At 41.2% G+C, this 25,986-nt stretch overlaps 1 protein-coding gene across 3 annotated transcripts in view; it reads left to right on the top strand.

Moving 5' to 3' along the window:
* Window positions 1-23,117, top strand: part of Atxn3 (ataxin 3) — a 38,168-nt gene extending 15,051 nt beyond the window's left edge. For 2 of the 3 annotated variants that reach the window (XM_028777292.1, XM_028777293.1), the window contains exons 6-11: window positions 591-678; window positions 5,077-5,209; window positions 7,703-7,869; window positions 9,447-9,543; window positions 16,059-16,156; window positions 18,799-23,117. In XM_028777292.1, the coding sequence (XP_028633125.1) occupies window positions 591-678; window positions 5,077-5,209; window positions 7,703-7,869; window positions 9,447-9,543; window positions 16,059-16,156; window positions 18,799-18,896 (681 nt within the window). In that variant the 3' untranslated portion in view covers window positions 18,897-23,117. The remainder of the gene's footprint in view (window positions 1-590; window positions 679-5,076; window positions 5,210-7,702; window positions 7,870-9,446; window positions 9,544-16,058; window positions 16,157-18,798) is intronic. The other variant, XM_028777294.1, reaches the window with a different exon arrangement.
* Window positions 23,118-25,986: the final 2,869 nt, after the last annotated feature.

Here is a 25,986-nt window from a genome sequence, read left to right as displayed (position 1 = left end):
TGGCTTGATGGTGTGAAACCACTTAGTTACAGCTATCATCTGTCTGTGACATGGGTCTTTGTGCTGGCCTGATGGTGTGAAACCACTTAGTTACAGCTATCATCTGTCAGTGTGACACGGGTCTGTGTGCTGGCCTGATGGTGTGAAACCACTTAGTTACAGCTATCATCTGTCAGTGTGACACGGGTCTGTGTGCTGGCCTGATGGTGTGAATCCACTTAGTTACAGCTATCATCTGTCAGTGTGACACGGGTCTGTGTGTTGGCCTGATGGTGTGAAACCACTTAGTTACAGCTATCAAACAGGCATCTTAAGATACTGACTGTCAGCTACTCTCCTTTTAGAAGTTCAGGTTAATGCCTTAATTTATTGTTAAAAACTTGTTTTTAGAAAAGCATTTAATAGTGACAAGTGTTCAGCATTTATTTTTTTTAAGTCACAGTATTTAGTACTTTAAAAATTCCCAGATATATTTCTGTTATTTAGATTATCTTATTAAATTTTGGTGGGTTATATATATACTTAACACGAGAAATCATTTTTATATATAATGTTCATTAACTTAAATACTGATTTTTTTTTTCCCCTAGTGGTTTAACTTGAATTCTCTGTTGACGGGTCCAGAATTAATATCAGATACATACCTCGCACTATTCTTGGCTCAATTACAGCAAGAAGGTAAATAATACCAAAAATGTTATCTTTAAAAGTAGCTTAAATAAAAACTGAGTCATGATTTTTGATCGTCACTGTGCTGATCTCAGATTTGTGACTGTGACAGTACTGATCTCAGATCTGTGAGTGAAACAGTACTGATCTCTGGCTGTGGTTTGGGTGGCACAGTTCTGTGTGAGTGCTCCCTGCATTGAGACATCCCCTGAGCCTGGGGCCTCCTTTCTATTCTTTTTTTTTTTTTTTTTTCGGGGGGGTTTCGAGACAGGGTTTCTCTGTATAGCCCTGGCTGTCCTGGAACTCACTCTGTAGACCAGTCTGGCCTCGAACTCAGAAATCCGCCTGCCTCTGCCTCCCAAGTGCTGGGATTGAAGGCGTGCGCCGCCACTGCCTGGCTTCCTTTCCATTCTTAAGTGCTATCTTTTGCTTTTGTATCCTCCACATCACAGGGCTGATAGGAGGACCATGCTCCTTCCCTTCCTGTTGACTCATTTTCAGTCATGGTTCTCTCTGTGGACCCCAGTGCCTTTGAGTTGCCTCCTCTGGATTAGCCACGCCCTGTCTGTACAGTCATCTGTGAGCTGCCCTTTTAATTGGAGACTTTGGATGTCTGGTTATCTGTCTCTTTTCTTTAAATTCTTAGTCATTTCCACACCAGTAACTATTCCTGTTTCAAAGACCATTTTCTTCACTCTTGTCTTGCCATTTCCAATGACTATATCTACCGTCAAATTCTAGTCATGAGCATCGCAGTCTTTGACCATCACCTTCTACCTCTATGACATTCTGCTGCTCTGACCAGGCTCTGAAGTTACCATGAGATCCAGGACTCCTCCTCTTACAGTCTTCACGGTGTTTTGTTTGTTTTGAGTTTGTTTGTTTGTTTTTGAGACAGGGTTTCTCTATGTAAAAGAGCCCTGACTGTCCTGGAACTCACTCTGTAGACCAGGCTGGCCTCCAACTCGGAGATCTGCCTGCCTCTGTCTCCCAAGTGCTAGGTTTAAAGGCATGTGCCACCATACCCAGTAATTGTTTTCTTTTTTCAAGATTTTTAAAAATGTATTTTATGTGGTAAGATGTTTTGCCTGCATGATTCTGTGTGCACTACAGGCATACAGTTCTCAAAGAGGCTGGAAGAGTTTTGGGACTCCTGGAACTGGATTCACAGACAGTTGTGAGTCACCATATGGGTGCTAGGACTGGAACCTGGGACCTCTGCAAGAGCAGCCAGTGCTCTTAACTCTGAACCATTTCTCCAACTCCTGATATTGTCATTCAAATGCTTCTTTCCTGTCTCTCCCCATCATTCCTAAATAACAAGAGTCTTGAGCGTAGGTAAGCTAGGTCTTGACCCTAGACATTCCTGTACCATAGCAGCTGAACATGGTTTCAAACTGAGGTAAAATATGTTGGTTATCATTTTGTGCTTACAGGTTTCAAATGATGTCTTGGTAGTTATTTCCCAACTTAGCTCTCTTTTTGTTACACATTGCTATTATTTATGGCTTTCTCTTGTATTCTACTGTGAACATAAAGAGAGAATTCTCTTTCCAGTAGCAAATTTCTCACCTTGCTTCTGTATCTTGTGGTTTGAGCCTATTAAAATAGAAGGACCTGGCCCTTCATGTAAGACCGGTCCCTCCGTGTATGCCTGTGTATCCCTGTGGCTCCCGTCGAGTCCACGTTCAGTTTTGGGTTAATGCTCTCCTGGGTCGAACATCCCTCCCACTCCCTTAAAAAAAGCCGATGCATGGGTAAAAAGCTCTCGGCCTCCACTGATTAAAACTAGAGCGTCTCGAGACTCGGAAGCGTTAGTGTCTTGCTCGTCTAACATTTTCTCAGTAGGATTATCTCTAGTGCTTTGTCTGTTGAACTCATTCCACGTGGGTCGCTGCAAGCCAGTGACCTCCAGAAGTCTCTCTTCTCAATATCGGGGTGACTTCTACATTGCCAGTGCCGGAATTCAATTCTTAGATTTCCTATATTTGATGAGGTAGTTGATTGTATCCAGTCTAAACAGAGCACAACAAACTTCTTATTAAAAAACAAACAACCCACCCAAAGTTAAAACAACTATCAAAGGAGGGAAGTGATGTGCCTCTCACCCTTCCCCTCGTGCCTGTTCCTTTATACCTTGTCTACTTCCTGTTCCTTCTCCCTTTTTCTCTGTAAATTGCTTTCATGATAAAAGGCTCTAAAAGTGAATTCTATTATTTATTTACTAAAAACATACACTGTGGAACTGTAATTACACCTAAAAGTGTTGTATTTTGTGGTGATGGGGGGAAATCCCCACTGTGCATATGTGAAGCAGGACTGCACTCTGTTCTGTCTCCCCAGCTGGCCGTCCACAGAGCTGTGATGGCACAGGTCCCCAGGGGTTAAGTCCCTTGCCCCTCATCTCTGATTTCTTTCACACTTCAGTCTGAGTTGAAATCAAGTTCAATAATTGTATTGGGTTAGTTGTTTGTTTTTTCACTAAATCTACTTATAAGTTTCCTTGTCTCTATTTTTTGCCTTTGATGTATTTGGTAGTGTCTTTTCACGGAGGATATTGGGTCATTTGCCTGTTTACCACATCTTGGTTTTTTTTCTTGGGCACATTTCCTCTGACCACTAGATGCTCTAGTGACTAGACCTGAGATGCAGATACTTGACTATACTCAAGCTGCTTTGGGAATGTGTGGCACTTGGTATTGCTTGTCCTTGGGTGATCTTAACCGTGTTAGGGATCAGTGCTTGGATCTCTTCTGTCCTTGAAGCTGACACAGTGGTGTTACATGTGGGCATCTCCTGTCACCAGTTGCTGCTTTCAGGTTCCTTTTGAGGATCATTCTTCTCCAGTGTCTAGCTTTGGGCCAAGCTGGGTTCAGTTCAGCTTCTTCCTTATGTGCCATTTCATTGCTTTAATCACAGGCTGTGATCTGTACACTGAATTCCCAGACTTTTCTCTTCAGCCTAGACATTCCTTTGGAACACCTTTGAGTGGTGGCCCAGGAAGATTTCAAATCAAACAGGTCCACAAAACACATTTAAAATGTTTAATTTTATATTTAACGTGTATGAGTGTTTTATTTATGTGTGTTCCTGGTGCCCATGGAGGCCAGAGAAGGGCATCATCAGATCCCTTGGAACTGGAGCTACAGGCGGTTGTAAGCTACCTTACAAGTGCTAGGAACCCAATGTAAATCCTCTGAAAGAGCAGCGAGGGCTGTTAACCCTCTGAACAATCCCACCAGCCACTAAGACTTAGCTTCCATGATTATTGTTTGGTTGGCTGGTTTTATTTGTCTTTTATGTGCTTTCTCTCATGTTTCCATTTCAGTAAGAATCATTCTTGCACCCTGGTTTCTATATGTTATATTGATAAAGTAGACAAGAGTGCTTTTTAAAAATAAAATGTGTATCATGTCATACCCTTGTATTAGTTAGAGGTTTCCTAGTACACCCAAAATAAATTCCAAAGTCTTAAATAAAATCCAGAATTACTGTGTTGTTTGCATAAGGCAGAGTATCTTTTCTTCAGGACATGTTCAGTAGGTACCATACTGAGCTGCCATGCTGATTCTAGGGTTCAGAAACAGTTTTGTTAGCAGAAAACACATTAAGACACCTGAACTCTGAATAAGCTTGTCCTTAAAAAATGTTAAACATGTTGTTTTTAGTGAATAGCCCTCTCATTCTTTGTTTCATTGAAGTACAAGAAAAATCAATGGCAGAAAATGTTAAATAAAATTAAAATTTAGTTGTGGTTAAGAAAACTTAGCTTATTAGGTATGTATTTATTAAATATTGCTTTGTACCAGTGTATTTTTTTTTCCTAAAACACAGGGCACACTAAGTAGATTTAGGGTACTGGCTTCTCAGCTCCTGTTTTCGGTTAGAAGGCCTATATGTATGGGGCAGGGAGCAGGGTGCCATTTCCAGCATGTATTCCAGTGATTTATTTTATCCATGTTATCAGTCCTTGAACTAACCAAATGTGTCTTCACACCGGCCATCTGAGGAAGGCTCCTTTATCCCTGTTCAACAAATGATACCAACAGAGATGGGTGAGATAGTAGACAGACCTTGTGGCACTGGCGAGTGGCAGAGCTAGGCAGGCAGGCAGTCAATTCTGGATCCTCCTTTACCCTTTCAGCAGGTAGATCATGTTCAGGCTCTGCCCTCCTAGGGCCCTTGTAGACTGCCTTTGTTTCTTGTAGGCCCTGAGGCTTAGAGATGAGAAAAGTGAGGCCCAAGATTCTGTGTGACTTCTGTAGATTTCCTTCCTAATCCAAGTGAGAGTTGTCACTAAATCAGGTCTTTTCTTTTTTTTCCTACTGTGCTCTTTCTGACAGCTATCATTTCAAACAAGTTTGAATTTCTTACTGGTTGTTTTAGTTTGTTTTTGCCTCTTTTTAGGTTATTCTATATTTGTTGTTAAGGGTGATCTGCCAGATTGTGAGGCTGACCAACTTTTGCAGATGATCAAGGTCCAACAGATGCATCGACCAAAACTTATTGGAGAAGAACTAGCACATCTGAAAGAACAGAGGTAAAACTGTGCATTAGTGTGGAATGTATAATACAGCACACCGTTAGAAGAGTTAAATGTTCATGCTTCCATTCCTCGTGTCTCTGTGTACATGCAGATGACCGAGCTCATGATGTGAGTGCTGGGAACTGAACGTGGCTCTTTGGAGAGCAGGAAGTATATGAACCCCTGAGCCATCCCCCGGCCTCTGCACTTAACTTACATTTACTGTGTGATCATTTTACCATCAGTGATTTGGGTAATTATTATTTTGGGCATTTCTTTTGTAGTGCAGGGGATCAACCTCGTGTTCACACTGGGCAAATGTTCTACTCAGTTATGCTCAACCCCCTGTTTTTATTTATTAAGACATTTAATTTTTAATTAAATCATTTTATTTAATTATGTAGACACACTTGGATGGAGGACAGGGAGTTCAAGACTTTGATGTATGTTATTTTATTTTAAATATTTGACAATTTTATACATGTATATAAATAGTTTTATTATGTTATCCCTCATTACCCACTTTTATCCCCTGTCTGTTCCCTCTGAATCCCTTTTTCTTTCCAACAGGTCCCCTCCCTATGTTCATTTCTCCTCCTTCTCCTCCTTCTCTTCTTCTTCCTCTTCTTCCTCCCCTTCCTCTTCCTCTTCCTCCTCCCCTTCCTCTTCCTCCTTTTCTTCCTTTTCCTCTCCCTCCTCCTTCCCTTTGTTTTTCTCTTCTGACTCACTGAGTTTAATTAGGTTTGCTTACATGGACACCCTCCCAGCGGTTGTACCATTGAAGAAAGATTGCTCCCCGTGTCTTAGCAGCCACAGATCTTCAGCTAGGGACTGGGCCTCTGAGTTCTCCCTATCCATACTAGAATGTTGGTGGACAGATCTTGTGCAGGTTTTCTGTCAGTTTATTAGAGCAACAGCCACATTGTAGTCAGAAGTCAGCTAGCATGTCACAGCATTCTTTCTAATCTCCTCTCTTACATCCTTTCTTCTCCCTCTTTTGTGAAGTCCCTTGAGCCTTAGAGGGATGGTATAGATGTCCCATTTAAGTCTGGGCATTTAACAGTCACTTACTCTCAAGCACTTTGAACAGTTCTGCTATTTGCCAGGGGAGTGGGCAGCTTTTCTGACCAAGCATTAACCTGTAGGTAAATGTATTTAGAAGGGTGATTGACATGTCCGTTTAGGAGTAGTCTCCCCCACAAACACAGTCATGGGGTTTTGACCAGGCTTTTGGTACCAGGCATGAACTACCTAATGTGAAGTGGCTCTCAAATACAAATAAAAAAATGGTTGGGCCGGGCCTGGTGGTACACACTTTTAATCCCAGCACTTAAGAGGCAAAAGCAGGTAGATCTCTGTGAGTTTGAAGCCAACCAGGTCTATATACTAAGTTCCAGGACAGCCAGAGCTAGATAATGGAGAGCTACTGCCTCAAATAAATATAATATAAAGAAGTGGTTGGTTGCCCCATAATAGTCATGCCACTGTTGTCTAGCAAAAGACAATTATATCGTGACACCTAGGGGCTGATTAAGACTATTAATGATTTGTCTTCTCTGGCAGCCTGCAAAGAATCTTCCAGCACTATGAAAGCGTGTCAGCAAGGTGGAAGCTTCCAGCTTAGTTCCAGTTTGGTTTCTCTGTTATGTAGCCAAAGTGGTCCATGACCAACATCACCGCCAATTAGATCTTACTATTTAGTTCTGCTGGGAAACCAAGAACAATGGCTGCAAAAAAGAAGCTTTGCTCTGAGTAGCACTAGTCTACAAGTCTGATGTGCTTAAAGTGTAGTGGGACATGTTCACATACTATTTGAGGAGCCTCTGTATTTATTTGCTTTTTGAAATAAAATCTCAAGTAGCGCTGGTTGGGATTACATATGTGCGTACCCCCATGTTATTTTATTTATGGTGATGGAATCTGAACCCAGGGGTTTGTGTATGTTACGCGAATATACTGCCTACTGTGCTTCATCTCCAGAACATATTTCCCCCAGCCAAAATGATTTGGTGTCATATTATTATTTGTAGTGTTTTGGCTCTAATCCTGAATTTTATGCATATACTCTAGCATTGAACAGGTCTCATTAAGTGGCCCAGTTACCAGACTTGACATTCTGTCTTTGGCCCAAGTTTTTATCACAACCTAATGTATTTCAGGAATTTTGTTGTTGCTAGACCTCATCTGCTAGAGCATGTTTTTGATTTAAAATCTTTCATTTGTAAGTGCCTTCATGTTTATTAAACTTTATCTAAAGTTGTAGAGTAAGGGGCTGAAGAGGTGGCTCAGTGGCTAAGAGGACTGGCTACTTTCTAGAGGACTTAAGTTTGGTTCTCAGCACCCAGCTCACGCACAGCCTTCTGTAACTCTTCTGGCCTCCTCAGGCGCTGCACATACATTGTGCAAGACACACAAGCGAACACAATGTCATGCACATTGTTTTGTTCTTTTGAGACAGGGTTTCTTAGAAACTAGGCTGTAATTGTTATGAATTCATTTGTTGTTTAGTGCCCTCAAAGCAGATCTGGAGCGAGTCTTAGAGGCAGCTGACGGGCCAGGGGTGTTTGATGAAGATGAGGATGATTTGCAGAGAGCTCTAGCCATAAGTCGCCAGGAAATCGACATGGAGGATGAAGAAGCCGATCTCCGCAGGGCCATTCAGCTCAGTATGCAAGGTTTGGACACTTAGATGTATACTTTACTTTAGTCATATTTGGAGAAGTGGGTCATGTCCTTAGCTTTTGGAAGCTCTTTGATAGTTACTGCAAAAGCAATCGCTCCAAACTTTGAGCATTTCTTTTTGATTTTCTTGATCTTAAGTTATTTTTATACTTGTATTATACTAAGACAATATTGTGTTTAACACATCTATCACTTTAGTTGTAGTTATGTTGTTGATTTGATACTGAGCCAATACAACAACTAGTTGAGTTACTCTTCTAGTGGCCAGATGCCCCTTGCCCAAGCCAAATGCATGCAGCACTTACTGTCTATAAAGACGTAAACAGATTATGCAGATTAAGACTTAGGCCTACTTTTGGAGGACACATACTTTTCATTGATGTAAAAGTCCATCATCAGTGGAGGAAAGTGGAGATAAAGTCCCTGAGGAGTGTAGGCAGAGAACAGTGTTGAGACACTCAAAACAGTTTCCTGAGCTTTATTTTTGTGATTGTGTTTTAATCTAGTTCCTACGAAGCTGCTTCTACCTCTAATGCGGTTGCTCGTCATCTAAATTCCTTAAGTGTCTTAGTGTACTGAGGGTTTGTTAACATAGCCAGTGTCTTAGTCAGGGCTTCTATTCCTGCACAAACATCATGACCAAGAAGCAAGTTGGGGAGGAAAGGATTTATTCAGCTTACACTTCCACACTGCTGTTCATCACCAGAGGAAGTCAGGACTGGAACTCAAGCAGGTCAGGAAGCAGGAGCTGATGCAGAGGCCATGGGGGGATGTTACTTACTGGCTTGCTTCCCCTGGCTTGCTCAGCTTGTTTTTTTATAGAACCTAAGATTTCCAGTCTAGAGATGACACCACCCACAATGAGCCCTCCCCGCCTTGATCACTAATTGAGAAAATGCCTTACAGCTGTATCTCATGGAGGCATTTCCTCAAGGGAGGCTCCTTTCGCTGTGATAACTCCAGCTTGTGTCAAGTTGACACACAAAACCAGCGAGTACAGCCATTATTCATTTTCCTAGACTACTCACCTCCAGGCTTACCTCTGCATACTCCTTGTAGTGTGAAGTCCCGTGTTTTATTAGGAGGGGGCTTGCTGGGTTATTGAAGTAATATACAGAAAACCATCTTACTATTTTCACAATTTACATAGAATCTGCTTGGTACAATTACTGTTGAAAGCTTTGAAATGTTCACGTTGTTAGGAACAGAGAAGGGCGTGCTATGGTCATCCATCAAAGGTGACTGTGAGGAACACCTTGCCTTTGGAGGTAGGGATGCAATGTTGGAAGTTAAAGAGCACAGAAGTGTGGTCCTGGTACTTCTCCTATGAGGTCTAAGAGCAGTGAGCTGGTATCCTCACATCTGATGCATCACAGACAGCATCAGCCTTGGTTGCAGTAGCACAGTGAATTGTAAGGCTTTCATTAGATTTTCCAAGACTTCCATAGGTTTCTTATAGTTACAGAACAGTAGTGGAGTGTTTTTAGGAAGAAAACTTTCTAGAAGCTTGCTCTGGTAAGAACACACATACTATTGCTTGTACAGGTATATAAAGTGATTCTTTTTTTAGGTAGTTCCAGAACTATGTGTGAAGATAGTCCACAGACGTCAAGTACAGATCTTTCTTCAGAAGAGCTGCGGAAGAGAAGAGAAGCCTACTTTGAAAAGTAAAGTAGTTGGTACAGATTAAAGTTACATATTTAATACTTGCTTATTTTGTCTGTTTATAAATTACTGCTTACCGCCTGAACCTGTGAACATAATAATATATTTTTTAAAGTTTTTACAGAGAATAAGGTGTGAAATACTTAATCATTTAGAGAAAAACCATTGCCAGGTCTTGGATAAATTTACATAGACTAGAATAAAGGAAACCCTGTGAAATTTTGCTTATCAAAAGGAAAATGGACTCAGGACAAGAGCTGTGCCTATTGATCCTTTGTATGTAGCATTGGTCACCTATGAGTCCTGCTAACCTCCCATCGGTAAACAGGGAGCACAGCATCTGAGGAAGGTGCAGCCTATTCCCCAGTGCAGGGGTACGTGCTCCCTAGTCCTGCTCTTGACACTTGTGGAGGTCCAAGCCCAGCAGCAGCAGCAGCAGCAGCAGCAGCAGCAGCAGCAGCAGCAGCAGCAGCATAGGAGCCGTAAATCTGAGCCATAAGCTTCCAAGCCCTTATGTTCTACTCTGTTTATAAGTTCTAGGCAGAGAAATACTTCCACTTATATAGTGTTTTCCTTTATAGTGACTATATATGTAGTGACCAAGGCTTCCTTTGCGTTTTGGACAGGGTTTTGCTGTGTACCCCTGGCTGGCCTCATGATGACTACTTTCCTGTAGTCCTAGCTGGCCTCACTGTTGGCTGTCTTTCTTGCCTCAGTTTCCCTTGTGCTAGGACTACAGGTACATGTTGTCGTACCTAGTTGTTTATTTTAAACCAAACTCCACCTTAAAAGTTATATAATCAATAGTAGATAATTGAACCCTCTGACCTCAGGTCGGAGTGGACTCTGCCCGATTATGTACCACACCTCTCAATTCAGCGATGCAGTTATTTTCACATTTCAAAATCTCTAAGAAGACTGGGATGCAGCTCAGAGGGGAGCTGAATGAGCCCCACCCCCACCCCCACCCAAGCACAGCTCAGCAGCACAGCAGCGCCTCTGAGCTTGAGCAGCTGCGTCTTTAGTCATAGTTGGTGCATTAGTAAAGTTTGGACCGCTTTGCATCTGTTAGTGTCTTGAAGATAATGTTTATCTTTTTCTGTTTTTTTAAGTCACAACTCAGAAGTATATGAAGGAAAGTTCTGATCAGCTGACATCCTCTTAATGTGAGATATTTCTGGTCTTTATTCAGTGACTGATTAATAGATTTAATTATATTTACATTTTAGAACAGTCTTATTAGTGTTTTACACGTCCTTTTGGATTTTTGAAATGATTACTTCTTTTTAAATTGTGACAAACCTTAGATTATGCACAGCACACTCATATTTGTTACTCCTGCTGACAGGCACCAGCACACAGCCCAGGTTTTACGCCTCTGACTCCCGTCCTTCCCACAGCATTGGACTTGTTCCAAGTCACAGTCAGCAGGCCATTACTTCTTTTGTATGTGCTTCCAAAATATTCTAGGACATTTGTTTGCTTGTAATCTTTAGGGTTGTTTGTGGTTTTATTTTTGTGCTATTTTTTGAGCAGTCTCACTCACTGCTTGTGTGAATCCTAAACTCCCAGTCATCCTGACTCTCGCTCCCGAGTGCTGGAGTGTGGGTGTGCACACCACTTTTGACTTGACCATTTCTCTCTATGTTTTTCCTAATAAGTTCTGTCGTCACAATATAGTAGTAGTAATGATAATTTAACATAAATATCGAGTTTTAAAAAGAACTTAAAACTACTTAAGTAGGTAAAATGAGCATTCTAGAAAATTTAAGTTTTTTAAAATGTACCCACTGTCCCTTCCTTCAATAAATGATGTTAGTGACTATATTCCCTTCTGTCATACACATTTTCATATTCTGTATCTCAGTGCGTGAGCGTGTGTGTAAGCGCGTATGTACAATATACTATATATGGTGTACAGGAGGCCCAAGGATGCCATCCCGCAGGAGTCGGTCCCGTCGGTGGCCCAGGGTGTCGGGCTTGGCATTAAGGAAGGGTCTTTACTTGCTGACCTTTGTCGTCAACTCCTTTCTTTCATTTAAACATTTTATTAACTCTTTTGAAATAAAAATTTGAAACTTCCACTACTTTTGACTGTTAGTAGCAGTAAAGGTAATTCAGTAACATCCCATGATGAATAAGTGTGCTGTAACAATCACAGTTTAAAAGTCGTAGCTAGTGCTTTCAAGCTGACAGATTTGGGCCAATCTTGCACCTTAAAAAAAAAAAAAAGTTTGGGTATGAACATGCCTCTTTTCTAGTGGTTGATTGTGTATTTAAGATTGCTTCTATCTTTAGTCTCTTATCTTCTGCCAAGAACTTAGCTAAAGAATGTTCTATGTAGTCACATATAGCTGAGGTGAATTAAGGGTTAACTTTGTAATGTGTCTTTTTAACATTAAAATTTTAGCATTTAAAAGTGCTAGTGTACTTCCGAATTTTAAGAAGGTGTGTGTGTGGGGGAGGGGAGCTGGAGGATGGCTCCTTGGTTAAAAAAGTTCATACTGCATTTGCCTTTTTCTCAAAGCCTCCATTTCTCTCTCTCTCCCTCCCTCCCTCCCTCCCTCCCTCCCTCCCTCCCTCCCTTCCTCCCTCCTTCTCTCTCTCCCTTTCTTCCTTTCAGCCTCCATTTCTTAGCTGGAATAGTTCCCTGTTTCTCTGGGTTCTGTCTTTGGCTCTAAAGCTCTGACCCGCTTTCCGTCCAAGCTGATCCTGCTGTCAGCTTGTTCCTCTCCGTTCAGCGGTTCTCCCTCATCTCCCCACTGCTTTGTAAAGCCTCATACTCAATGGAGATATGAAATATGACACATTATAGCATCTTTTCTTGTTTAAAGAATATTACTAAAAATTAGCCTATTATAAATTCATAGTTTATGAATAAGGGTTGCTAAGTAATATTTCCTTGACTTGACATTTTTTTTTAGCAGTGATGTGTAAATAAAGTTCACTCCAGCATTGTTAATACCTGCTGTTTGGAGCATAGAAGTCAGTGATAGGTCCAGAGACTGTTTGTCAGCTGTTACATGTTCCAGAGATGTGTGTCAGCATCACTTATGTCCCCTCTAGGTATAGCTTTGAATGCGAGCAAATAGACTGTAGCATTCGTGGCCAAGGAGTGTTGTGATGCTTTGATTTGCTGTTACTTGTGCTCTAGCTTTCACGATGAAGCTTAGTTTATCAGACAGTTCAGTTTAAGAAACAGAAATAGGTAGGGGTGTTTAAGTGAAACACTAATCGTGAAATTAGGGGCTTGACAGTCTTAGGGATTGTCCTGAGCCAGGCATTTGAAATATAGACCAGTTTGTGAAAAGGGCCGCAACTACTGTCTGATTGGGATGGTGGGGATCAGATACGCTTGGGGAGGACCCAAGCTTCAGAGGATTCTACATTCCATTCTCACCCCTGAGGCTGGGTGGGTGTGCACTCACAAGAGCACACACACACACACACACACACACAATCTAAAACATTAAATTTTTTATATATGCATATTAAATTAATAAATCATTTTCTTCAATTTTTTTATATGTATGGGTGTTTTTCTTGCATGTATGTATCAGTACCACATGCATGTAGTGCCTGAGGAACCAGAGAAGATATTAGACCCCCTGGGGCCAGGCTTATAGATGGTTGTGAGCTGCCTTGTAGGTGCTGGGAATTGAACCCAGGTCCTCTGAAGAGCAGCCTGTACCCTCCTCGACTGCTGAACCATCTCTTCAGTCCCTAACTAAATCTTTTTTTTTTTTTTTTTGACAGATGAGTCTTTTAATAGAAAAACAAAAATGAAACAACTTCCCCTCAAAAAAATCAAAAAACACCCTTGCAATAGTAGCAACACACGTTTCTTCAATTGTGACAGCTCTGAGTTTCAGTTCTTCGCCTTGGGAGGTGGCCTGTACACACCTACAACCACAGCGTGGTTATAAGGCTCCCGCATAAGCTGCTCCGGGGGCTTCACGTTCTCTTGCTGCATCTTCCTTACTTGAGATGCAAGCACAGCTTCTGCTGAGGCTGGCTTCACTGCTGCATAACTAAATCTTAAAAACAAACGACAAAAGAATACTGGAAATGATGTATAGCTATGATATGGTTGTCAAGATTTTCTGGTTCCACTGACAGAGCCGTGAGGCAGGATTCAGGGTTAATCTCTATGACTCTGCTTACCAGGATAATAGCTGTGTCTCACTGACTCATATACCCTTTGTAGTGCACGTGCATACTTAATCTGTAGTCAGAGACCAGGTTTTAGCTCTGCAGCCGCGGTGATCCTGAAGACATGGTGGGGGAGGGTTCTGAGGGGCTTGTCCCATAGCAGCATCTTCAAGGCTTCATAGTGATTGGTTCAGGGTTGGCAGCTGATTTTCTTCTCACTTTACATAATTTAAGGTTATAATAACCCCATGGATATGTACAATATTAGATGAAAAATTAAAAGTAAATTAAAGGATATGTCTCTGAAGTTGCAGTCACATACAGAATCCCCAGAGCTCAGGCCTTCCTCCACACGCCCCATGTGTAAAGGTGTGCAGCACCAGACAGTGTTTTGTCTCAAAGGCCAATAGGGAGAAGATGGAGTTCCTACTGTCTGAGTTGCCTTTATTGCTCACATCAAAAACTCAAGTCTGAGGAGGACAAGTAGGGTCCCCTTGGAAGGTGGGGGCCAGTAGCTCCTGGAGTTCAAGGTCATCCTGGGCTACCAGCCTGGACTAGAGACCCTGTTTCAAAACTGAGAACAACAGGAAAAAAAAGTATGCTAACTATAACTGAGTTATACATTTTTGGTCCCTTTAAAATCACACAGCTTTTAAATCTATGACTTTTTACTCTGTCATTTATGGGTTTTCTTTTTTGTTTTTTGTTTGTTTTTTAGCTCTCTGTGTGTTTATTACTTAAAAGCAGAACTAGCTGGGCAGTGGTGGTGCACGCCTTTAGTCCCAGCACTTGGGAGGCTGAGGCAGGCGAATTTGAGTTTGAAGCCAGCCTGATCTACAGAGTGAGTTCCAGGATAGCCAGGGCTACACAGAGAAACCCTGTCTGGAAAAAAAATTAAAAAAAAAAAAAAAAAAAAAAAAGCAGAACTAGTGCACAGAGCTCCTGGCACCTCCCAGGACTCCTTACTCAGATTGCTGGCATGTCAGAGGCTTCCAGAAGTAACCGCGTTCTTATTGTAGCTTGGTATTTCAGCACACATTTCTAAATACAAGGATATGTTCCTGCATGTTTTGTTTTGTTTGTTATTGTTACTGTTTTTGAGATAGGGATTGATATACTACCAAGACTGGTATTGAATTCCCGGGCTCAGATGACCTTTTCCCCTGGCCTGTTGGTGACTACAGGCACACATCACCACAGCAAGCTTCACTGCTTTTGTTTTGAGACAGTATCTTAGCCAGTGATCTGTTGCTGTGAAGAGGGACCATGACCTCGGCAACTCATAAAGGAAAGTATTTAATTGGGGCTGGATTACAGTTTCAGAGACTTAGTCCACTTTACTTCAGGGAGCATGGTGGGATTCAGGTAGGCAAGGTACCAGGAGATGTCGCTCAGAGTTCTACATCTGAATCCATAGGCAGAGAGTGCGAGACTGAGCCTGGCATAGGCATTCGAAACTTCAAAATCCACCCCCAGTGACACACTTCCTCCAGTAAGACTACATCCATAGGAGCCTGTGGAGCCAGTCACATCCAGACTACTATATTCTAGTCCCTGGTCCCCCAGGCTTATAACTATGTCATAATGCAAGATACATTCAGTCCAGCTTCAAAGGTCACCATAGTCTTTCTGTCTTCAGACTGCTTCAAATTTTAAAGTGTCTTCTGAGATAATTCTATCTCTTCACTATAATCCCCTGTAACAAACCACAGATCCCATACTTCAACATACAATGGGACTGAATACAGTTATTCCTATGTCTTTAATTCTTCAAGTATATGATGAAGCTGCTGTGTGACAAGAGGCAGTTTCAGGTCCTAAGACTCAGGTAAGCAGCATCAGGTTGTGCTCTGATAGCTTACAGACCAGACAGAGCATCAAGGCGACAGTATATTTGTGGCAGGAATTAAAATGAAGTAGTGAGAAGGCCAGGTGGCCGCTTGAAGTGGGGTGGTCAGGCATGGACCTCCAGGGAGAAGCATAGTAAATTCCAACTCGAGTGTTGGTGAGGGAGCCAGCCAGGGAAAGAGCACAGTAGAGTGAGATGGTTTGTCTTATCAAAGGTGTTTTCCAGTGGCTTCTAACAGTGATGAAGGTACATGAACCAACATTCATCTGTATAGGGACCACTACTAGTGAACCTTGTACGGAAAATGCAAATACCTGCCTCTTGTCTGATAATTCAAATATGTAGGTTTTTAGAGTCAGAACTTTGACATTTTTATACTTGTAATTATTAAACTAATTTCTCACCTTCTGAGGTATTCAGGCCAGTGACCATTTTGATTTATGGAACAGCTTATTTCCTACATGATTAGCTGCTCTCGTGCCAGATTTAACATATATTCACTTTTGAATGTTTCAGACAGCAGCATCAGCAACAGGAGATAGACCGACCAGGACCTTTTTCATACCCATGTGAGAGACCAACCACAAGTTCAGGAGCACTTGGGGGCAACCAAGGTAGGCTTTCTGTTCATTCACCATGATTGCTTTACTTGATACCCACGGTCCTTGTCAATTTTACTTTATATTTCTTCTTCTACTATGACTACTACTATGTCTACTACTACTATTATTTTTGGTATTGTGTTTTTTGTTTGTTTGTTTGTTTTTCTTTTTGAGACAAAGGTTTCTTTCTATAGCCTTGGCTGTCCTACAGCTCATTCTGTAGACCATACATAGAGTCATAAGAGATCTGCCTGCCTCTGCCTCCCTAAAGATGTACACTACCACCTGGCTTTTTCTTTTTCTTTTTTTTTTTTAAATTTATGTATTTTATGTATTAGTACTCTGTCTGCATGTATGCCTACATGCCAGATGAGAAGATCAGGTCCCATTATAAATGTTGCTAGGAATTGAACTCAGGTCCTCTGGAAGAGCAACTCATGCTCTTAACCACTGAGCCATCTCTCCAGCCACCTTCTCTTTCTTCTTTAATTGTATTATAAAACTCTTGCCGGGCGGTGGTGGTGCACGCCTTTGATCCCAGCACTTGGGAGGCAAAGGCAGGCGGATTTCTGAGTTCGAGAGTTCGAGGCTAGCCTGGTCTACAGAGTAAGTTCCAGGACAGCCAGGGCTATACAGAGAAACCCTGTCTCGAAAAAACCAAAAAACAAAATAAAACAAAACAAAAAACTCTTAAATGAATTTGTAATATACCAAGTTCCTTTGAAGTATAAAGCAGATAGACTAGGGTACTTGGTGAATGCTTGGATTTTACTTACTTAATATGGTTTTGTTTTTGAAACAGTTTCATTATGTAGCTAGGGCAGAATGATGGAGGACTGTGGATGTGAGACGTGGCTCGCACTGGAGAGCACTTTATACAGAGTCCTGTAACTGCAGCTGCAGGTGGCTTTGACCCCTCTGGCCAGCTTAGGCACCTGCAGTCAGTGTGCACATACCCTACACAGATGCCTCTGTCAGAGGAGGCTCACAAAAACGAAGACTTGAGTAAGATTCACAAGTTGACAATACCCAGTTACCCAGGGTTCAGATGAAAGCCACTGCTATGCCAGGAACCATGAGAGAAGGAACCACATGGACAGTTTTAATTAATCATTGCTTTTTGTTTTTTGTTTTGTTTTGTTCTGTTCTGTTTTGAGGCAGAGTCTCACTCTGTAGCCCAGACTGGCCGTGAGTTCACTACTGTCCCTCTTCTGCCTCTTGAGTGCTGGGGCTCTGGTCACCCAATGCCACCTGGGTCTCACATACACATTAAGAACAGAAGACTGACTGGAATGTAAGAGCTCAGTGAGTGGACTCAGCAGAGAAAACTCGGTGGACTAGATGACAGGCTTACAGAAGTCCTTCCCATCAACACAGAAAACTGACCGTAGGAATGAACAGAGCGCTGGAGGCTTCTGACATTGCAGCTGAACCTCTAACTCACAGGAGCCTCCTAATGGGATGTGGAAGGGCTGGCAAAAAAATGGCCGATGATCTTTTCATTGTCTCACTTAGACAGAAACTAGAAACTTGCAAATGGAAGAAGTAGAATGAACTTCAAATTTTCATAAACCCAAAGAAATACTAGGACTTTTCAAAACTGAAGGCACAACCCCTAATCAAAGAAATAGCTGTCAAACAGCAATTTGAAATGGGAGGTGTCTTATGAGTAAAGGAGTGGATAATGTGTTTCCAATGCTGAAAGAAACATTTAAACCCAGGATTACATATGCAGTAATTACCTACTCACGAGGACTGGAAAAAGTTTCAAAAATATTGCCAGTAGTTCTATCCTTAAAAACTAAAGAAAGGTGTGGCCGTGCAGGCCTGGCAATCAGATCAGCATCTCCATCAGCCGTCCTCAGAGATGCTTGCACTTGGACTAGATGGGAACAGATACAGAGATGAGTATCTCTTGGAATACCTGGTCCTAACCAGGATGTGTCATCAAACCCTACCCTTCGGGCCTCAGGGAACTTTGAGGGAAAGGTAGCAGAAAGATGGTCAGAACCTTGGGGACGGAAGACATCAGGGAAACAGTGCCTTCCAGACACAACAGAATTGATGCAAGTGTGAACTCATAGAGATGGTGGCAGGGTGCTCAGGTTAAGCCTTAGGTGTCTCACAACCAAGAGGGGAAAGTGAGTGAACGCCGTCTCCCATACCTAAGTCTGAAGCTGTCTCCAACTGCCAAACCTGCCAGTCTTAGTCTAACCATCAGAACCCTCATGATGGAAGAGGGCACTGGCTCTGCCTGTCTTCTATATATGTCATGGCACACAGTGCTCACAGATGTACACACAGTTAACAAAGTGTTTTGTAAAACAAAAATACAAAAAACAAACAAAAAAAGAACTAGATTCAAGTAAAAATATATTTGCTAAGAATTTGATTTTTTTTTCTTCATCTTGGACAGGTTCCAAGTAGCTTAGTCTGGCTTCAGATGTTACATAGTCAAGGACAACCTTGATTCACCTACCTCCGTCTCTTAAGTGCTAGGATTACAGGAGTGTGCCTCCATTCCTGATGTTATGCCATGCTAGGGATCGAACCCAGAACCTTATGCATGCTAGGCAAGCATCCTACCAGCTGAACTAAGGCTCTAGTTCCGAAGTTTTCGTTGTGATGAGTGAGGACTCTGTTTTCTTTCCCAGCAGGCGATGCCATGCGTGAAGAGGACATACTTCGGGCAGCTGTGACCATGTCTTTAGAAACTGCCAAAGACAATTTGAAAGCAGAAAGAAAAAAATAGTACCTTTAAAAATCATTTTGCTATTCATACTTTGTAACATTGTGAGATTACAGTGTAAGGTCCACTTTGGCAGTGTGTTCACCAGAAGAGATAAGACACTGCGGTGGTTTATAAGCAGAAAGGCAGACGTGTGTCACAGGACTGAGGAATGATCGAGAAACTAGCCAAAGAGGCAGTCAGCAATGAAAGAAACGTAAGGTAGTTTTCTAAAAGTCCCTTCTTGTTTTCTAAATGTGCAATATCTGACTGAAATTACGGAATTTTTTTTGGTTCTTTTGGACCAACCGATTAGCTCTTGCCACAGAACTTGCTCCCTTGGTGTTTCATTTTCTCTCTGCATTGGAGGTGGCTTGGCTCACTTGAACTTTTACTTCATTTCAGCCCAACCTTTTTATGAGATGTCTTTTGTATGTCTTGTCACAGAAAGATCAATCTGTCTTCTCGTATATATGTAGGGTGTGAGAATGCTTCCTGGTGTGATTTTTCTCTGGTTTTGGTTATTCTCTCGCATCTCCAATGTGGTGATCTGTTACTTTTAAAGCCTTTTTTAGTGGGATCATTATTTCTGGTGCATTCCTCTAAAGTCAGTTCTGCTCTTCTAAATGAGCTGAGGTTTTTTGTGAGCATGTGAGATTGTGCTTTCTAGATGCCCTGTGAAGGATTTCAGTTGTGTCCCTGGCCGACTTCTGAAATCCTTCCTCTACCTTATTTCCTTTCTTTTCCAGTTAAGAAAAGGAGAGGCAGAGGACGCAAACGTATTTTCTTCTGCTTAACATGCACCATGAATGTTCCACAGGAGAAACTCACCCTTCAGTCTTGGTGGTGGGTTTGTTCTAGTTTTTCTTCCATGACAGGAGCTTTGTGTTCTATTCACGATTAAGTCCTGGAAAATAGATGCCTGCTTCACTTTAAAAAAAATTTTTTTTTTTATTTTAATAGAAGATAGGCTGCTAGGATGATGGTCTAGAATCTCAAAGTAATTTACTAATGAAAATATATTTAAATATACTATGGGTTGACCCTTGCAATCATGTTAAAATTGCTTAAGAATTACAGAAGTCACAATGCTCAAAGGTTCTGTTTGTAAATAAGAAGTCCTTAGTTTTGATAAGCATTAAGTGGGGTGCACAGCTGGTCTTGGTGGGTCAATACTTGGTATGATTTGGGTGAAAACTGTGTCTTTGTCATGGTGTCATAGATTCTGATATCTGCTTTCCCCTCCCCTCCCCTTTGAAGCCCCTTTGAATGTTGACTTGTACATAGGTAAAGTCCAAGAAGAGATTTGAGCCAGCAGCTTGGGAAGTTGAAGCACGCTGTATTGCTCTACTGGTGTGTGTTCTGCACACGTTTTTATCAGGGAAAGTTTTGGATGTAGGATTTATTGCTATCTAACTGAAAAAGATACAAATATTTTTATTTATGATTATGAAAGAGCTTTTTCTTGATAGGATGGATTGTTTTGTTTTGTTTAGCTGTACAGAAGATTGAAGCCCAGGGCCTCCTGTGTGCTAGGCAAGCCCTCTATCTCTGAGCTACATTACGTCCCCAGATCCAAAACAGGTGTTTCTTTGTTTTGTTTTGTTATTTTCTTAGCCATTTTGTACCAATTACAGTTTTTTTTAAAAAAATTTGCTTTATGAAAAATTAGGCAGTTCTATTTAAAATCTACCAAGTTTTCTTTTAGTAATTGCAAAGGCTCAGAAGAATTGTGCAGCTGTAGAGTGTTTGAGTTAGGACTCTGCTTATAGTTGATATGTTACTCCCCTAAGTGTGCCGGTCACATGGCCTCTCCTTTACCCTTTGAAAAATCACATTAAACTTTCCATATATTTAGATTGATGTGTTGCTGATAGAAAAATGAGAAAGCCAATATGCATTTCAGTTTCAACTTTAGAGTTTATAAAACTTTCATATATAACACACCCTACTTAAATCACGTATGAAATACAGCATGTTGATCTTTTATTAGAAATGTTTTAAAGAGAGACTGAGCATACACTGAATATACTTGAGTACGTTTTTTTAGTGTGTTATAAATTATGGTATTTGTCCAGGCAAATCCAAAATCACCATTGAACTGCCATCCCCTTTGGATTGACCTAGGCTTACCTAAACATTTAGATTTCATTATTAATGAGTAGCCAGTATGAAAAGATGCCAATATTTATTATAACCACAGTATCCAAAGTGTAAGAGTTCTCTGACGTTCTAGGTCATCCAGGAGCTGCTGTTTATAGTACTGCAGAACAGACATGGGCCAGGGAACCCACTGTCACGTTTGTGTTACAGACCTGACTGACATTTCCATTCTGTGTTTACCAATTGGAACACTTTAATGTTTAATATTTAAACTACTGATATCATTTTCTAATGTGTAACTTGTTCTACCAGATAAAATATGTACAGCCATGATACTAGTGTTATAACCAAGTGTAAGAACACGTTGGAAGGCCAGGCATGGTGCTGTATGCCTTTAATTCCAATACTTGGGAGTCAGAGGCAGGCAGATTTCTCTTTGAGTTCAAGGCCAGCCTGGTCTACATAGTAAGTTCCAAACTTGCTGGAGCTGCACAGTAAGACCCTCTCTTAAAAAAACAAACAAAAACAAAACAAAACAAAAAAAAACCTTTACAAAGACCACTTTCATATTTTGGGATGTCATGAACTTAACTATGTTTCAAAAATTTAGAATAGCTGTTCTTTGACCTAAACCATAATTCTACACCCTCAAAGACAGTACTGTGCAGACATTTCACTGATTTAAATTGTTTGATACAGTCAGTACAGGTGAACACCTCGGTAAAATTTTAAACCTTGGCCAAATAATGTACACTTCACAGACTATCTGAGGTGGTGCTTTTTTCTTTTCCTGAAAACTTGATTTTTCTTGATGAAGCCAAAGCTAATGAGGACAAATTCTCAAAAGGAGTAGTCTGCATTGTTTTATTTAATATCAGGTTGAGTGAAATAAGTTTTATTCGTGTCAGAGTCTAAGCCAAACATTTTGAATACCTGCACGTTTGGTACTATGTAAATCATGCCAGGGCCAAGAGTTACTAAATTCTTACAACTGGCCCCTGTGCCCTGCATATGTCCAAACTGGGCAGTGCAGAACCCAAATGTGCTATCTGAGAGTCTTACGCTGGGAAAGCGGAATCTTTTAAATTAGTAAGTTAATATTGAAACCTCCAAATTCAAGTTAGGCAGAGCGGGTGTGCTCAGTGGTAGAGCAGTCACCTAGGGGCCCAGGCCTTGGGTTCAATCTCTAACACTGCAAAAGGAGAACAGAGACTCACAATGTAAGTGAGTTTACATTTAGAGAGGCATTAAAGGAAGTACTTTCAAAGTGAATTGTTTGTTGTAATTTAGTCCTAACAAGTGTAGAGCTATGATGTGTGACCTTAATTAAGAAAAACCAGATTGGATCAGCTAATCAGTAGTGTAAATAATTCTTTTGTTTTCATATATAAAATAAAAACTCTCCCTTTAATTTGTTTGTAATTAAAGAGACAAATTGGTTTTGTATTTTTTTCCAAAGTTTTATACCTAATAAAAAGATTTCGTTGTAGTCTATCATGAATGAAAAGGATATTGATTTTTTTTTAATTTGAGAAATACTTTTTTGTGTATATGCCTAAAATGGTCTGTCATTTTAAGAACTAGCACAAAAAAATAGATAGTCCCTAAATATATGGAGGTTTAATAGTACCAGTACACAGTCCTAGGTAAGGCACTAGTGAGAAGTGTGTGGGAAATGCAGTTAAGTAGGTAGGGCTCATTTGTCTCTTACATAGTTTAAAGATGGTATGTTTCCTGGAATTTTTTAATGACTTTTTCCCCAAGAATACAGACATTTGAGATGTGATTATCTAATTTCTACAACACTGGACTAATAGGAATAATTTTTTTTAAAAAAATGACTGTTCTGTAAAAATGAACTCTATGAAAATCAAGTGCAAAAGCCGTGAAGTAAAGGGCACTGTCTTCTGGTCAGTGTGCTGCACTGTGGCCGGGCAGTTCCCTTAGGACCCAACTCTGCAGCCCTTCCTCCTGTGCCTCAAGTTGTCGGCTGCCACTCCACAGGTCTTCCTTCTGCCTGCTCCTCTGAAAGCTGGGCTTCCAAAGCACTGTTGAACACTGAGGGTTCTGTCGATGTGGGTGTTAATGAGTTGTATTTTAAATATCAGAGATTATTAAATAAAGAGAATGATTTTCTATGAACCTTTCTGTCTTTATTGCTAATTTATAATTTTGCTACTCAAAGTCTGGTGGGAGGCAAGCTATATATCTGTCTCTTGGAAGCATTTCCTAAATGCATTTTCAGGCCACATTTAGACCCACTGTACCAGGACCTTGGAGCTGGAACTTGGAGAAGCACTTTCTGTGGAGTTGCTTGTTTTTACACAGCTGCAGTGATATAGGAAATAGGCCAGGGAGCCCTCACAGATTCCTGTCATAATATGCTGTCACCTGATCCCGGATACATAAGCCTTCCACAGTTTACTTTTCATGACCCAATGGCATTTATCCCTGTACTCTCTCCTCAGATCTTTTCCAAGAATAAAATTCCACATTCTTCTTGAAATCTGGTTTTAAATATTTGTTCACTTGTTCTTAACCCCGAGAGACAAAGCACATTAATAACTTGTGTTTGTTCTTTTGAGACATCTGTATAACCTTAATTGACCTGGAGCATTTGGGGTCTCCTGCTTTTGACTCCTGAGTGCTGGGTCAGCAGGTATGCACTACTATTCTTGGCTAGCATTTTTTTTTTTTTCTCTCGAGACCGTTCTCTTACTCTGCCAAGGACCTTAGCTACCTTTGTTTCTCTGGTCACCATAGTGAAATTCCTGTAGTATTTAGTGAACAATCTGTGTTTACTGTGGACCATTCATTGTTCTAGGTTCTTAGAAACAACCACGAGCAATACTAAACACTCAGAGTATGAATGACCTCAAGGTCTGGGCTGTGAGGGATGTGTTTAGCACTTTACATGGCTCAGTAGCAGTGAGCAAGGTCTGTGTAATCTCTTAGTTGCCTTTCTTGCCACTGTAACAGAATGTCTGACAAGCGGTAACTTAGGAGTGGTCAGTTTGGGTTCGGTTTCCGAGGGTACAGGCCATCATGGCAGGGGAAGCCTAGCAGCTACCTAAAGCTACCACATCCTCCGTCTTGGTATATCAGGAGTCAACACTAGGCTGGTATGGAGGCGGAACTCTAATAACCTTTTAAGTCCTGGCCCTGGTCTTGCAGCTAGGCCTCACTTCTAAAGGGTTCCATTACCTCCTCCCTAATCAGCACCACCACCTAGGGGATCAAGCATTCAAACAATACTCCAGAGAGGACATCTCCCTCAGACCACACCAAATTCTACATTGATGACTTCTCATTCATTATGATAAAAATAACACTGTATTTAGAACCTAGAAGGAAAAGGGAGTAGGGACATAGGAAGTAGAAAAATATCCATTTTTCATAAGGGAAATGGGTAGTATGTATAGTATTAATGAGAAAATACTTTGCGTGGTGGGTGGCTCACGTCTTTTTTCCTAGCACTCACACAGAGACAGGTGGACTGTGAGGTCAGCCTGGTTTATGTAGCAGGTTCAGGCAACAGTGAGGTGAGTGGTGCAGATGATAGGATTTTTCTGAGGCATGGTACTTCTTTCTAATGGTAGTGGGTTTAATTGTGCTGTGTTGGTCTTGCTACTTCCTGAATGATGATTGGGGATACTCAGCTCAGGCTAGCTATTGGGGGTGTTTGGCAGGAAAAGGAAAAGTTGTCCATGATAGTTAACCTAGGCAGGTGGGCCTGTACTATACAAGAAAGGTGGCTGATTGTGAATTTGGGTGTGAGCTTGTAAGTAGCATTCTTCTATGATGTCTGCTTCAGTTCTTGGGTTTTTACTGTCCAGACTTTCCTCGGTGATAGATTGTGACCTGTGATAGAATTGTAAAGTGAAATAAACCCTTTTCTCCTCCAGCTTGCTTTGGGCACAGTACTTACCACAGCAACAGAAAAGCAAACTAGAATAGCATTTTAAACTCCAGTGTTATCAAATGGATGTTTTTAAACTTACTAGAAAAAAAACCAAGCATCTATAAAACCAAGACTGGTACAGTTAACAACTGTAAACTCATAACCTAATTTCAATAATGACTAATTTCTGACAACTTATTTTTTGAGACAACATTTCATTTTGAGACATCTCGGCCAGGTAGTGGTGGCGCACGCCTTTAATCCCAGCACTTGGGAGGCAGAGGCAGGCGGATTTCTGAGTTCGAGGCCAGCCTGGTCTACAGAGTGAGTTCCAAGATAGCCAGGGCTACACAGAGAAACCCTGTCTCAAAAAAAAAAAAAAAAAAAAAAAAAAAAGAAGAAGAAAAAGATAAAAAAAAGAGACATCTCATCATGTTACTCAGGATGGCTTTGAACTTGTTATGTAGACCAGGCTGGCCTGGGGCTCACAGGGATCCACTTGCCTCCTGAGTGCTAGGATTAAAGGCATGTACCACTATGTCTGGGGCTTTTGACAACTTTTTTTAATGCATGTATGTTCATGTTTGTGTGTTTGTGTGTGGAGGCATTCATGTATGTGTGTTCATGTGGGCAGAAGACAACTTCAGATGTTATCTTCAGGAGAGCTATACTTCTCTTTTGAGACAGAGTATCTCACTGCCCTAGAGTTCACCAGTTAGGCTAGCCTGGCTGGCCAATAAGTCCCAATGATCTTCCTGTCTTTCCAGCAGCATGGCACACACATGATTTACCTTTTTTATGTGGATCTGATAATCAAACCCAGGTCCTCATGTCTGAAGCAAGCATGTCGCTTAACTGAGCTAGCTCTTCAGTCTAGTTTTTGACAGCTCTCCTCTCATGTTCTCTCTTCCCCCCCCCCTTTTTTTTTTTTGAAGTACATTCACGATAGCATATCATGCTACTTACCAGGGTACAATGTAAAGATCTGGGGCTACAAAAAAATCCACCTGAAGGAAGTTTTAGGATAGGGGGTTCTCAACTTGTGGGTTGCAACTCCTTTGGGGTTGGATATCATATATCCTGCATATTAGATATTTACATTATGGTTCT

The sequence above is a fragment of the Grammomys surdaster genome, unplaced genomic scaffold, assembly GCF_004785775.1.
Source record: "Grammomys surdaster isolate TR1022 unplaced genomic scaffold, NIH_TR_1.0 279, whole genome shotgun sequence".
In the NCBI taxonomy this organism is placed as follows: domain Eukaryota; kingdom Metazoa; phylum Chordata; class Mammalia; order Rodentia; family Muridae; genus Grammomys; species Grammomys surdaster.
Note: the sequence above shows the minus strand (reverse complement) of the source record. Positions and strands in the feature narration are given on the sequence as shown.